Genomic DNA, 15,336 nt, shown 5'->3' with positions numbered 1-15,336 from the left:
TCTTGCTTCCAGTTTTAAAATGTAGAGAATTCAGAAGCTAATCCTTTTTGTCAGAGATGAGATTTCATGCCTTTTTTGTTCTTCATCTTCCTCTCTTTTCAGAATGAAATTCCGCAATTAGTTGGTGAAATTTACCAGAATTTCTTTGTGGAAAGCAAAGAAATATCTGTGGAAAAATCACTTTACAAAGAAATCCAGCAGTGTCTTGTAGGAAATAAAGGTATTGAAGTGTTCTACAAAATCCAGGGAGATGTTTATGAGACCCTAAAAGATAGGTATTACCCATCATTTATTGTCAGTGACCTGTATGAGAAACTGATGATAAAAGAGGAAGAGAAACATGTCTCACAGTTGATTTCCAGCAAGGATGAACTGGTGAGTCACATTTAATTTTTTCCGCCCTTCTCAGTGGTTAAGCTTCAAAAATATGACTAGATGGGCCATTGTATAAGCTGAATTTGATTTGCTTCTTGATCCGTTAAGTATAGGACTTTAAGTAGAACTTACACGCTTCTTCCCTTGTTCTTATGGACAACTGACTACCACCACCTTGTGTTGAGTCCGAGACCTCACCACCCCCTCTCTACCTGAGACACACCCTGAAAACACAAAGGCAGAAAGTCTGCAGGGTGGGACATTTGTGGCTTAGGCCAGGTAAGAGAATCAGTAGGATTTAGAGCAGCATGAGAATAGACAAAGGATGGGGAAGTGAGAGAGGAAGAATGTGGAAGGAGTTACAGAAATATTTTGAAATTGAAAAAAATCAAATATAAGTAAGATGTTTCCAAAGAAAACCTTGCTCAACTACACCTGAAGTCTAGTTTTCTTAAGTGCACGGTCATTTAATTGGAGAGCCTTAGTTGCCACCTATCATTTACTATTAATGATTTATATGAATTTTAAGATTTGTGAAGGTGCAAAGAAAAATGTGTTTTATAGTTTCCCTACTTGGAAAGATTATAATTTATCTTGGATTTTTTTCCGCCCAGTTATATCTCAAGCTCTGAGGAATCAAGTGCTTGTTCTTTTTTTTTTATTGGAGTTCAATTTGCCAACATATAGCATATCACCCAGTGCTCATCCCATCAAGTGCCTCCCCTCAGTGCCCGTCACCCAGTCACCCCAACCCCCCATCCACCTCCCCTTCCACTAGCCCAGAGTTAGGAGTCTCTCATGTTCTGTCTCCCTCACTGATATTTCCCACTCATTTTCTCTCCTTTCCCCTTTATTCCCTTTCACTATTTTTTATATTCCCCAAATAAATTAGACCATATGTTTGTCCTTCTCCAATTGACTTATTTCACTCAGCATAATACCCCTCCAGTTCCATCCTCAAGTGCTTTTCTTAATAGTGTTAGAAGTCAGTAACTCTGAAATTCATTCCTTCAGACTTTTAAAAATACTTATTACCTAGTTCTTTACACTTCAGTGTATAACACCACCAAAGTGGCCCAAAAGTCATTAACTCGTTGCATCTGATTTTTAAGATACGTCAATTTTTAAAATATTTTTAATTTTTTTGGTCAGTTTAACTGTGTTATCTCTCTACCTCAAAAATTAAAATGGTTAATTTGCAAATGCTATAAAGAGGTTATTCAAATTAATTGAAATTGTCGGTACCCAACAGATAAATTGAATAAGGTCTTAAACTGATAGTTAATATGAATGGTAATAGTAAACCTGAAGAATTTTCCAATTTCACCTAGGACTCAAGGGAAATATGTATCATTGACCTTTTGAAAACTCCTACTCTTTGTAACGTAATCCCACTTCTAGAAATTTAAGATCATAACTAAAGGGTAGAAAAGCTTTTGTATAATGGAATTGGTTTTGGTCCTTTTGGGATTCCAAGTCCACAGAATCAACCCAGAACAGGAAGAGTAGTAGGAGTATGCCTCAGTGTACTGTCAACTCGTAGGATACTAGATAGCCAAAAATTATAATTTTGAGGACTGTAATTAATACCCTCAAAATATGTGGCATCATAAATTATATGGAAAAAACAGAATACCTGTCTGCGTACACAAGGTGTAGAATTACGTCATGCTATGTAAACTCACGGACAAGGATTTAAAAGACCCTACAAAAATAAAAACAGCTTGGTTTTCTAGAATTATTAATACTTCGCTTGTTTGGAAAAAATTATATTGTACTGTTTGTTACAATTAACTAAAAATTGGAGGAAAAAATTCTGGAAGAATGTGCAAGAGTATAAACACAGGAGAAGCCTGTTCTCAGCAGTTCTTTACAGTACCCCGTATAAATCTATTCTATACGCTGTTGGTGATCTCTTCCAGATTTTTCAGTGACACAGTTCTTTATGAATATTGTTGCTTTGAAATACTACCATTTTACTTGTAAAATGATCTGTTGATTTCTAAAATACATCTTCAAGAGAAGGACTGAACAAAGTGTATACTGGAAATACATTCACTAATGGGAATTTGGAAATTTTATTTTAAAAGGACTTGTATGAGTTTTCTATAATATTCTTTGCTGGAAAGGAAACCATAGTACCTCAGCGTCTTTGTCCCAGATTGGGCCCAGAACATTCGAGTTGAGCTGGGCAGAGAATTCAGTTGCCTTCCCTTGTTCTAAGCAGATTCCCTTGGGTACCGTTTGGAAGAGAGTGGTATAGAATCCACCTCCCCACCCCACACATCTCCACTTAAAAAGGCTATTAAATGTTTATTTTTTCAGGCTATTAAATATTTATTTTCAGGCTATTACATGTTTATTTTTTCGCTGCAATCCTGAACACCAGTTACTTTGGTTCCAAATAACTTTGGTTTGTTACTTTTCTGAGGAAAAGCAGTGCTCCTGGGCTTTCTGCCATAGAGCCTTTCCTTAGTGGAATCCAGTACTTGGGGCACAGTGTGGTGTAATGATAGAGAACCTACACGCTAGGTAATGATCGCTGAACAGTCCAACGTTAGAAGATAGTGTGATTCATGTGACTTTGTCCCCCAGGGCCCGGCAGGCGAGACTGGCGAGGAAGCTGTAGATGAAGGCACCAGTCGGATTAATGAACAAGCCAGCTTTGCTGTAAACAAACTACGAGAACTAAATGAGAAACTTGAATATAAAAGGCAAGCTCTAAATTCTATTCAAAACGCACCAAAACCTGACAAGAAGGTAACTCTTTTGCTTTCAAGGTTGTCTTTGAAAGTTTCCATTTTTCTGATTTGATGAAATAGTTTTCAGTTTATGTTGCAAAGCATCACGATTTCCCTAAAAAGAATTTTAAGCTGTGAGTTCCATTGTTACTTTTTTTTGCTTCTAGTATGGAATGAGAAAAACACTCGTCATTAATCTTCCATCTGGGGTTTTCCCCCAGTCATCAGTGGTGAGTGGTTCTGTGTCTTCTCACCTGGCTCCCTGCAGGCCTTTTGCAGAAAAGGGCAAAGCATTTCTTTTTTTTGCCAGACTCATTTCTGGAAGTAAATTAACTCTGCGAGGACAATCTTTTTAATTTTATTTTTCTTTCAAGTACTGTGAATCACAGTTTAGAGAACCTCACAGAATTACGCAAGAAATAAATTGGCTAAAAGCCAACAGAATTGGAAAGTTTAAAAATGTAAACAGCATCTCCCTAACTGGCATTTTGCAAACCCAAGCAGTGGTGTGGCTTTTTGCTTTGTGGTTATGCCTCTTCAGAGTCCAACAGGGAATGTCTCTAATATTGGCACAGCTGATGCTCTTCAGTCTGCCAAACTGAGCTCGTCTGGTAAATTCTGAGTGTATGTTCAGCAACATAAGTGATGAGTAAATGTATGATGCTGTGCGGGTCACTGTGGGGAATCAGTGAAACACAGAGCCTGACGTGCCTTTAGGGAGCAAACATGCTGTGGTCAAACCAAAGCCTGCTCACATGGAAATGAAGCAGATAGTTTACAGCCCTGGCTGATGATGAAATGCAGGACATGGTTTAGGCTGGGAGGGCTTCCTGTAGGCTTTTTGAGCAAGGAAAGAGTCCTTGTAGCCTGCATGTTCAGCAGAGTTTGGGGGCAAAGCTTCTGCCCTCAAACCACAGAATTACATATCCTTATGGGTTTTCTCATGAAAGAGATCCAAGGGAATGATGAGCATAGCTTCTTTTTTTTTAATAAAATTACTTATTTTTTAAAAAAAACTGGCAAAATATACATAACATAAAAGTTAACCATTGTAGGTGTAGAGTTCAGTGTCTGTATATTCACACTGTTATGACGGTTCACCGTCACTACCATCCGTCTATAGAACTCCTTTCATATGGCAAAACTGAACCCCTATACCCAGGAAGTAGTATTTCCCATTCCTCCCTCCCCAGCCCCCTAGGAACCACCATTCTACTTTCTATCTCATATGGCTTTAGCTCCTCTGAAATACATCATGAGTGGAGTCATACAGTATTCATCCTTTTGTGACTGGCTTTTTTCACTTAGCATAATGTCTTCAAGGTTCATTCATATACCGTGTGTCAAAATTTCCTTCCTTTTTAAGGCTGAGTAATTTTCCATTGTATGTATATACAGCATTGTGTTCATCCATTCACTCGTCAGTGGAAATTTGGTTTGCTTCCACCCTTTAAGTATTGTGAATAATGCTGCCTCAAACATGAGGGTGCAAATAGCTTTTCAAGATGTTGTTTTCAGCTCTTTTGAATATGTACCCAGAAGTGAATTGCTGGGTCATATGGTAATTCTGTTTTTAATTCTTAGAGGAGGGCGCCTGGTGGTGGCTCAGTGGTTGAGCCTCTTGCCTTTGGCTCAGGTCGTGATCCTGGGTTCCTGGGATTGAGTCCCACATTGGGCTCCCTACGGGGAGCCTGCTTCTCCCTCTGCCTATGTCTCTGCGTCTCTCTCTGAGTCTCTCATGAATAAATAACTTTTTAAAATCTTTAAAAAAAACATTCGTAGAGGAATCTCCATACTATTTTCTGTAATGGTGGCACCACTCTAAACCTTCTCACCAATAGTGCATACAGTTTCTAATTTCTGTATGTTTTCACCAGTAATTGTTGTTTTTCACTTTTTTGATAGTAACCACCCTAATGGGTGTATCGTGGTATCTCATTGTGGTTTTGATTTGCATTTCACTAGTGATTAGTTATGTTGAGTATCTTTTCATGCACTTTTTGGCCATTTATATATATTTTTTGGAGAAATGCTATTCAAGTCCTTTGCCCATTTTTGAATCAGACTATTTGGTTTTTAAGTTTTAAGAGTTCTCTATATATTCTGGATGTTAATACCCTATCAGATACACGATTTGCAAATATTTTCTCCTATCCTGTGGGTTGCCTTTTTACTGTGTTGATAGTATTCTTTGCACAAAAGTTTTAAATTTTTATGAAGTCCAATTTTTCTATATTTTGCTGTCTGTGCCTTTGGTGTCATAGCCAAGAAACTTTTCCGCTGTTTTCTTCTAAGAATTTATAGTTTTAGCTCTTACGTTTAGGTTTTTTATCCAATTTGAGTTGAATTATTGTCTAGGATGTTAGGTAAGGATCCAACTTCATTATTTTGCATGTGGATATCCAGTTTTCTCGGTACTATTTGTTGAAGAGATCGTACTTTTCCCATTGTATGGTGATGGCACCCCTATGAAAAAACCCTTTGACCATATATGCAAAGGTTTATTTCTTGGCTGTCAATTCTGTTCCATTGGTCTACATGTCTGTCTTTATCCCACTACCATACATTTTGATTAGTGTAGCTTTGTAGTAAGTATTGACATCAAGAAGTGTGAGTCCTCCAACTTTGTTCTTTTTCAAGATTGTTTTTGGCTATTCTGTCTCCCTTGAGAGGCCATATATATTTTACAATGGATTTTTCTATTTTTGCAAAAACACACTGGATTTTTTAGAGATTGTGTTCAATCAGTAGGTTGCTTTGTGTAGTACTGACATCTTAGCAATGTTTGTCTTATAATCCATGAACATTTGGAGATCATTCCATACACATATTTCTTCTTTAATTTCTTTCATCAGTGTTTTGTAGTTTTCACTATAGAAGTTTTTCACTTCCTTATTTAATTTCTAAGTATTTTATTATTTTTAGGCTATTGTAAATGGAATTGTTTTCTTAATTTCCTTTTTGGATTGTCCATTGTTAGTATATAGAAATGCAGCTGATTTTTGCCTGTTGATTTTATATCCTGCTACTTTGCTGAATTGTGTAGCATTTTAAGTGGTTTTATAATTCTCAGGATGTTTTTACTTTGGCAGATTGTTTTCAAGTTGAAGGAGGAAATAATTCTAATAGAGAAAGAACGTACAGACCTACAGCTACACATGGCAAGAACAGATTGGTGGTGTGAGAACCTTGGGATGTGGAAAGCCTCCATCACCAGTGGAGAGGTAGGTCTGACTGCTTTTCCTCCCCATTTATTTTAAGAGTATGACTTTATAAGAGAAGATTCTGTCCCAGAGAATTAAGGTTGAGGGTAGGACACCTATGTTTGTTCTCATAGACTACATTTATTCTCTTTCCTTCTCCACTGTTTTCACTGTCTCACCCATGACTGCGGACTTGGGGTAGATCTGATCTCACTCCACTTCAGGTTGTCCTTATTCACTAGAATTGTAAGCAACTTTCACAGAGAGACAGTTAATGCCTCTGAATTGCCATTTTATTTTTCCATTGAGGGCTAAAATAAAATGGAAGGCACTACTTGAAATTTGGTGGTGAAAAATTAAAAATTTAAGTGTTTCTAATTGTTCCATTCTCCTGACTTCATTTACAAGTCTCAGTTGCTCTAAGATCTTTAATGATGAATATTTTTTCCTTTGAATTAGAAAATATTTTGCTATTCTTTGAGGGAGATGGGTAACAGTTTTCAGAATATACTAGATCTCTTTTGTCTGTAAAAATAATTTCTTTTCAAGGAAAGATGCATATGGGCATTTACGTTGTTAATGTTTACAACTTCTTTATTACCACTTGGCCTACTCTGCTTCCTGTGGAAATCTGGAGATGAAGGTCAGGTCCACACGAATGACAAGATCACGAGTAACATAGAGTTAATGTCATACTATTTTTTTAAATTTAATTACCCAACATATAGTAAATCATTAGTTTCAGATGTAGTTTTCAATAATTCATCCGTTGTATATAACACCCCGTGCTCACGTTCACACTCTTACTGTGGTATGGGGAGGGCTTGGAATTCACAGTCGTAATAAGTTCACCTCTAGATTAGATAGCAGACAAAGCACATTCTCCAAGAGCTCCCATGAAAGCATCCATATTACGTGAGTGCTGAACCAAGTAATTCACCATGGCTTTAATACTTGTTAGCACTGCTATTAAGGTAAGCTGCCAGAGTTTGTTGTGACACCTTGGTCACAGAAAAGATCGTGGACATGGACATGGAGGAGTCCCCCGACTACCAGGGTTCACAAGGCAATCCCACAGGGGAATGTGTAGAAGAGGTGTCTGCATCATGCCAGATTCTCCTGAGTTCTGATCCTGGCTGACTCCCTTACTAGATGTGTGATCCTAGGATAACCCAGGGACCCTGTGCATGCCCTCACCTCCTGCATCCTCACAGTGGGACAATGGTCCTACCTCACAGGGCTCTGTGCATACTCCGGGAGCCTTGTGTATCTCCTTTTCTTTCTTACTCTTTGTGTTTAATTCGATTTATGATGCTAGTTAAAGCTTAAATTCATATACGCATGTATTTTCTTTTTGCTTCTTCTCTTAATCTGTTAGTGTATAATAATGGTCTCTCCTGAATTGTGATACTGTGTGTATATGTGTATGTCTTAAGGAATTATAAGGTAGAGGGAAAAAAGTGTTTCAATGTAAAATTTCATGAAAATTGAAATCATGGTTTGGGGTTTTTTGTATAGTTTTTTATTGGAGTTCAATTTGCCAACATTATAGCATAACACCCAGTGCTCATCATGCCCCTCAGTGCCCGTCGCCGAGTCACCCCAACCCCCCACCCACCTCCTCTTCCACTACCCTTAGTTCGTTTCTCAGAGTTAGGAGTCTCTTGTGTTCTGTCTTCCCCTCTGATATTTCCCACTCATTTTCTCTCCTTTCCTCTTAAATCATAGTTTGTTGACTCCAGAAATTAAACTGGAGAAGGCTTTATCCTTTTCTGAGACAGGTTTTGGCATATCTTAGATCTGTTTGCTTGCTGTTAATTTGTTTCTTCAAAGAAAAACACATGATGTTAAGTCGGCTATATTAGTTTTCTTTTGACGTGTAACCATTTACCACAAATTTCATGGCTTAAAACATACCCACTTATTAGGTCACAGTTCTGTAGGTTGAAAATCCAGCACTGCATGCCTGTGTCCTCTACACATTGTATCATTAGACTGAAGTCAACATACTGGCCAGACTGAGTTCCTATCTGGAGACTGGGGAAAAATCCACTTCTAGGCTCATCCAGGTTGTCAGAAAAATTCAGTCCCATGTGTTTCTAGAACCATCTCTGTTCTCTTTTGCTGTCGGTGGAAGCACTGTGGCATCCTTCCACGCGCCCCCCTCCTCCTTCACGCTAGCACCACGTGTGGAATCTTTCTCGCACTTTGGGCCTTGGTGACTTCCTCTCCTCTTGCTACTAGCTGCTGCCAGCCCTTAGAGTCTCTGCTCTTAACGGGCTTGTGTGATTGGGTCAAGCCTTACCCGTGGAATCCCACTGTTTTAAGGTCAGCCGTCAAAAAACATAACCTGGGATCCCTGGGTGGCGCAGCGTTTTAGCTCCTGCCTTTGGCTCAGGGCACGATCCTGGAGACCCCAGATCGAATCCCACGTCGGGCTCCCAGTGCATGGAGCCTGCTTTTCCCTCTGCCTGTGTCTCTGCCTCTCTCTCTCTCTGTGTGACTATCATAAATAAATAAAAAATTAAAAAAAAACATATAACCTAATTGTGGGAATAGATTCCATTATATTCACTGTCCCAGGGATTATGCAGGACATGTACACTAGGTAGTAGGAAATCTTGGGGGATACTTAAAAATCTTGCCTACCACACATGCTCACCATGCTTTTTGTTGTTGTTTTTGTTTTTTCCAAGGTTACAGAAGAGAACGGTGAGCAAATGCCCTGTTACTTCGTCATGGTAAGCTTACAAGAAGTTGGAGGAGTTGAAACTAAGAACTGGACCGTCCCCAGAAGGCTTAGCGAGTTCCAGAATTTACACAGGAAACTTAGTGAGGTACGAATACTCATAAACACAAGGTGTAGTTACTAAGCAAGAAGATGCTTAAGAGCTCATTTCAATTTTTACATATAAGGAAACTGATTAACCTTTCTCCTTTGCCGTGGATACTGGCAAAGTGGCATTTTCAGCTTGACATTTGGAAATTAACTCATAGACGAAACCATTTAGTGTAAATCCTTCAGGATAAAGAATTGTCTGATCTCTGTTGAGCCTCATAAAACTCCAGAGCTGAAAGAGAGCTAGGGATCATCTAGGGCCACTGATTTTTGTTTTTTTGTTTTTGTTTTTAAGATCTTATTTATTTATTCATGAGAGAGAGAGAGAGAGAGGCAGAGAGAGAGAGAGGCAGAGATACAGGCAGAGGGAGAAGCAGGCTCCAGGCAGGGAGCCCAATGTGGGGCTCGATCCCTGGTCTCCAGGATCATGCCCTGGCCTGAAGGCAGCGCTAAACTGCTGGGCCACCGGGGCTGCCCTAGGGCCACTGATTTTTGAAGCTGCCAGTTGTGACTCTTTAGTGGGAAGCAAAATCAATTAATGATGGCAGCGATGGAAAGAACACTGAGTAGGTTGGATTTCAGCACAAGGAAAAAGGCAGTCATAAAGTGTGGTTGAAAGTACAGACTCAGGAGCCAGACTGCTTGAGTTGGGATCCTAGCTGTGCTGTTTAGTAGCTGTATGACCTGGGACTTGTCACTGCATCTCTTTCTCTCTCTCCTTCATCAATAAAATACAAATATTGTCTATGGCCATACCACCCTGAATGCGCCCGATCTTGTCTAAAATACAAATATTGATGGCACCTAAGTCTCTCTCACAGAGTTGGTGAGAATTAAGGGAATAAACGTATTCAAAGCGTTCATTGTTTCATAGAACTTCTTAGTTTTATATGTGGGTTATGTTCTATATGTGGAAATGCATATATGCATGAGCGGACTGCAACATAGCATGCATTTCCTCTGTGAGTTTTAGTTAAAAATGTCAGCTTCTAATCTAGGTCAGTTGTTTTAAGATGAGAGGAACTGACCCCAGAGAGTTTGATTGATTTATCACAGGATATGCTCATAGTGGCCCAACCAGGATTGGAATCCAGGTCATCTTATTTTCCATTCCATCTTTTTATTCTTCCATCTTTCTCCCGAATAGCGTCTTCTCTAACTCTCCTCCTGCTGGAGATGACAGCCCTCTTCCCCAGCAACTGTGAAAAGCTCTGGTCACTTCTACTTTTGTTTCTGTTTATTCTCTGGCTCAGAATGAACGGACACTGGTATAATCCTGTGGTCACCTATCAGACTGCTGTTCTGCAAATGAAATATGTCTATTTCCTCTAACATTTTCTCCTAAGGGGATTTAAAAAAAAACCCTTTTAATAATAAAAAAACCCTTTTAATCACTAACTTATGAATGCTAATAACTTCTTCAAGTGCTTTTAAAAGGATGGTGGCCAAAACTGAGTGTCCTACTATAGTTAACCTCTCAGATGGACTATGGTCACCCTGGCAGTGTGGAAAGCAAAATACCTATCTTAATAAGAAGACTACATTTTCCCCAAAATGTGTGAGTAAAACTGACCCTGCAGAAAAGTGTGTCATTTGCCCCGTGACAAATCATTGTGAAGCCAAAGTTCAGTATCCGTCCAGTTGCTCATCAAAACAGAAGGAAGGAGAAAAGGGAATTTAGAGGAGATTTTGAAAATAAAATGTGGAAAATGGTCTTTGAAAATCCAAAACAAGTAGCCTGACGCCTTAGAGGAAAAAAAAACTTATAAAATTCCATGTCTGTCCTTTTGTCTCGTTGTCTCATTTTCCTTATCTGTAGCTGATCACTGAGGTTCTTTTCTTACCCTTAGAATTTACTATCGTGTGACTTCATTTTTGTGTGTGAACCCTTCATGTTGACAGCTGGGACAGGAAGCACCTTTTCAGGTCCCTGGTGAATTTTAATCTTCCCTTCTGACTCTCACTACCTGTTTCATTTCTTGAAAATTATACCCCAAATTTGAGCCCTGACTTATCCTTGAGTACATGCCATTGTACTCCTGGTTCGTTAGCGGGCTGTGTGGGAAGGGCTAGTTTTTTCCTTTTCCAGCACCCAAAGCACTTGCATGCACTTGTTGTGATGGGTCCCATGCCTTCTCTTGCCATGGCCAACCCCTTGGGGCACTACTGTGACCCTTCTGTGCATGGATGATGACAAGGGCAGTAGAAACCGTGTCAGGCAAAGTCTGTGCTCACTGACTTTTCAATGCCAGTTGATTTTATTAAATGTATTCATACGGCCCTAGTGCCTTCATAAAGGGCCAGTGTTTGGAAATGGAGGCAGAGTCTAGAGCATTTGGAACCTGCTGCCCCCTTGGTGTCTGAGGGGCAGACTGGCAAGTCTGCATAAATCAGCATAAAGAACACAGACTTTGTGGTCAGATGGATCTGGGTTTTAATCCTGACCTTTGTCTCATATGTGAAATAGGAATGATGATCGTTGCCAACTCTTGGAGCTGTCGTTACACGTGCCGTGCTCCTAGCACGATGTCTGGGAGAATGTAGGACTCAGTTCACAAGGTGGCTCTTATTATTAACATATCTTATTATGATTAATGTACTTCCACCGTGCAGTTTGCCACTGAAAGGCAGTAATAACGCGACAAGCCAAGTGACTCTTTCTTTCCGTTGTTTTCTTTTGTCAACTTGGATCACTTCTCATGGAGACATTGTAAACAAAGTACAGTAGGAAGACCTTCTTCCTGGAAGCCAGGTGTCACGCCGAGAGCGTGGTGCTTCGTGGAGATCGCATGGATCCATGTGTGAGCCTGGCCTCAGGATTGCCCAGCCCAGGCAGTCATGGGCCTAGGGACGAGCTGTAGCTTTTCTCATCACATGTCCTGTTTCTCTCGATCCCCTGAGCCTGATTAGAACAGGCAGGTTTTCAAGGTCTTAAACCTAAAAAAAAAAAAAAAAAAAAGTGCAGGAGGAAGGTACTTGGTTTGTTTTGATTATAATGGTAAACTTTTTTTAAAAAAAAAAAACATGAAAATGTGATTCAAGATGTTAACATTTAATGTTTTCTTCCACAGTGTTTCCCTTCTTTAAAAAAAGTCCAGTTGCCTTCTCTTAGCAAGCTGCCTTTCAAATCTATAGATCACAAGTTTATGGAAAAGTCAAAGAATCAACTAAATAAATTTTTACAGGTAAGCAATTGAAAAGTTTTGGATATGAGAGGAAAATTTAGTTATTTGGGGTTAAACTGTCGTCATCCTAAGAGCTTGCTTGTTCACTTCCCGTTCTCATACGTCATACCAGGTCCTCACAATATCGTTGTGGTTTGTTTATGATTAAATATACCCCCCCACACACAAAATGTAAAGTATAAAAAATATGAAATACGTACAGTACAGCTATCTTGTGTGCAGCTTTATCCTTTTCCCCTGAGCACACCCTGTAACTAGCACCCAGGCCAGGAAACAGTATCATCAGTACCGTCCCGCCACCTTCCCATCATTGCCCCCGGGCCCAGGGGCGGTCACGATCCTGACAACTAGCCACACAGACGGACTTGTGTTTGAACTTCATATAAATGGAATCATGCAGTGTGGACTCCTTTGTGCCTGACGGCCTTCACTCAGCAGCTGCGTTCAGAGGATCCGTCCATAGAGCTTGTTCTGGTTGTAGATGATTTGTCTTCACTACTGTGTAGGTTTGTCACTGTGCGGATACACTACAGTCCATTCATCCCATTGTTGAGCGTCTGGACTGTTTCCAGGTGGGGCCATCAGGGGCAGGCTGCTAGAAGCTTCCAGCATTTGTCTTTTGGTGAATATATGCTGTGTGATACTTATAGGTCTGGGTTTCTTAGTTTGTCCAAGTGGTTGTAGCTGGTTTTTCACTGTCACCACAGCGTGGAAGGGTTCCGATTGCTCCCCATGCTCACCTCCACTTCTTTCCTGCCGGTTTCTTAGTCATCCTGGCGGGTCTGTGTGCTTGCTGGTCCTTCCCTGATGGCTTAGGAAGTAGGGCACCAGCCTGGGTTGTGTTGGCCACATGGATGTTTCTCTTTGTGAAGTGTTTGCTCAGGTTGAGTCTGCACCTCCGTTCCGTTGCCTGTCTCTTCCACAGTGCTTTGTGGGAGTTCTGCGTGTGATCCGGATGGGAGTCTCTCGTCAGACCACTTCTGGGGCAAATAGCTTCTCCCTTTCTGTGGATGGCCTTTTCACTCTCATGATTTCTTTTCGTGAACAGACGTTCTCAGTTTTAATTTAGCCCAACATATCAATTTTATCTTTTATGGTTATGCCTTAGAGCTTGATGAGAAATCTTTGCCTGCTCTGAGGCCCTAAAGATATTCTCCTAATTTCCTCTAAATGCTTTATTGTTTGCCTTCAGTCTATTTTAGATAATAAGGCCAAAGGTGTATTATCCTTCATAGCAACCACTATTTATTTTTCCTTAGTGGGGCCCTCTGTATTCAGAGCCTAGTTAAATTACTCAGACCACAGACCCCAAAGCCCTTATGGTTTTTGGAGGCATGGAACTTGGCCTCCTGAGACACTTTCTGCCTATGTAGTAGTAGCTAGAAGGCTTGGGATTTTAAATAATGGCTGTTGCCAAATTCTTAGTAAAGGCTTTATTAAAACGTAGTTGTTCCATCAGAAGTGTGGATCTTTGTTAAAGTAGGTATGCTTAGGTCAGAGTTGCTTTGAAAGCATTAGTTTCTTTTTTTCCATGTATTCCTATCTTCCTCTGTCTTTATATATATATAGTTTTTTTTATTTTTATTTATTTATGATAGTCACACACACACACAGAGGCAGAGACATAGGCAGAGGAAGAAGCAGGCTCCATGCACCGGGAGCCCGACGTGGGATTCGATCCTGGGGTCTCCAGGATCGCCCCTGGGCCAAAGGCAGGCGCCAAACCGCTGCACCACCCAGGGATCCCTATATCTATAGTTTTATAAATATCTTATATACATTATATATTTATATATGATATTTATTTAAATAAATATAAATATAATATGAATATTAATATAAATAATATATTTATATATAAATATATAGATATACATATTTGTATGTATATATGTTTGTATGTATGTATATATGTATCCTAAAGTTTTTCTAAGGTGCAAATTATTTCCTGAGGGAAACTTTTATGATATCATAAAATATAAATGTGTGTGTATATAATGTTTAATGTAATATAATGTAAATTTCCCTGAGGAAATAAAATAATTTACACCTTACAAAAACTCTGTGAGTTTAATTATGGCAGAACTGTTTGGAGAATCATCAGTGTTTAAGTGCTCTTACAAGAGCATTTGAAACTGAAATACTCCCATTTTAATGCTGATTCAGAATGTCTAGGAAATAAACCCACTCCAACACAGTACCTGATTAAGTCATTCGGACGAACTGAAGATCTTGTGTGTGAAACAGACGTGTGTTATTCAAAATCCGCTTTTTAAGCTTCAAGTGTGTAGCTTGGGAACGCTCTAGTTGACTCTCTTGTTGCCTTCCAGCCTCTGCTGTTGGGAGGGCCTCCGTTTGTTTGGCCTTCCCTGCTGTGCTGCAGACCCCATGCTCTGTGCCTGCGCTTTCGGGGGTGCAGAGGGGGCGCACACGTGCCCTTACTGGATTGTTGGTGATGGAAGTGGCTTAGCGAGTTCTGCTGCTGTGCCAAGAGAAACTGCAATCTGAGGCCCTGCTGTTAGGTCGTGGGGACCATAGCAAGGTGAACTAAGCCAGATGAAACTAGTGGTTTCTAGGGACCTTCTGTCTTTTAATCAAGAGGATTTTAAGTCAGAAAGTAATGTTTTGGACTATTTTTCATTTCCTCAGAGACAGTTTAATAAAGTCCTAACCATCGAATAGATTTAGGTCCTACAGCAGACTGTAGTTTCAAAGTGTTATCCCACCAGCCACAAACAGGAAAAGTAAGGCACAGAATGTTTACTTAGTCTTTTATTGGGTGCACAGGACCTTCCAGGAAAAGGAATTCCACTGAGTGTATGTTTACTTGCATGTCTATTTATGAAAAATGGTTCCCTGGTGAAGCATACTCATTGCACAGATATTTAATAATCTAGCTCTAATATTTAATAATTCCTGGCCATACCACCGCTAGGTCTGTCTTCATTCCTGCTGCCACCTTCCCCTGTCCTACTCACAGACATGCACTCCCC

The 15,336-nt window shown here is 39.9% G+C and overlaps 1 protein-coding gene across 1 annotated transcript in view; it reads left to right on the top strand.

The window, feature by feature from the left end:
- The window catches only part of SNX25 (sorting nexin 25), a 135,389-nt gene that overhangs the window by 106,747 nt on the left and 13,306 nt on the right, over positions 1-15,336 (top strand). The window contains 5 exon segments of the mRNA XM_055315707.1: positions 103-375; positions 2,971-3,135; positions 6,209-6,340; positions 9,016-9,156; positions 12,230-12,343. Coding sequence (XP_055171682.1) covers positions 103-375; positions 2,971-3,135; positions 6,209-6,340; positions 9,016-9,156; positions 12,230-12,343 — 825 coding nt within the window.

Source organism: Nyctereutes procyonoides, unplaced genomic scaffold (assembly GCF_905146905.1).
Source record: "Nyctereutes procyonoides isolate TBG_1078 unplaced genomic scaffold, NYPRO_anot_genome, whole genome shotgun sequence".
NCBI classification, from domain to species: Eukaryota; Metazoa; Chordata; class Mammalia; order Carnivora; family Canidae; genus Nyctereutes; species Nyctereutes procyonoides.
This window is presented reverse-complemented; position numbering and strand designations above follow the sequence as displayed.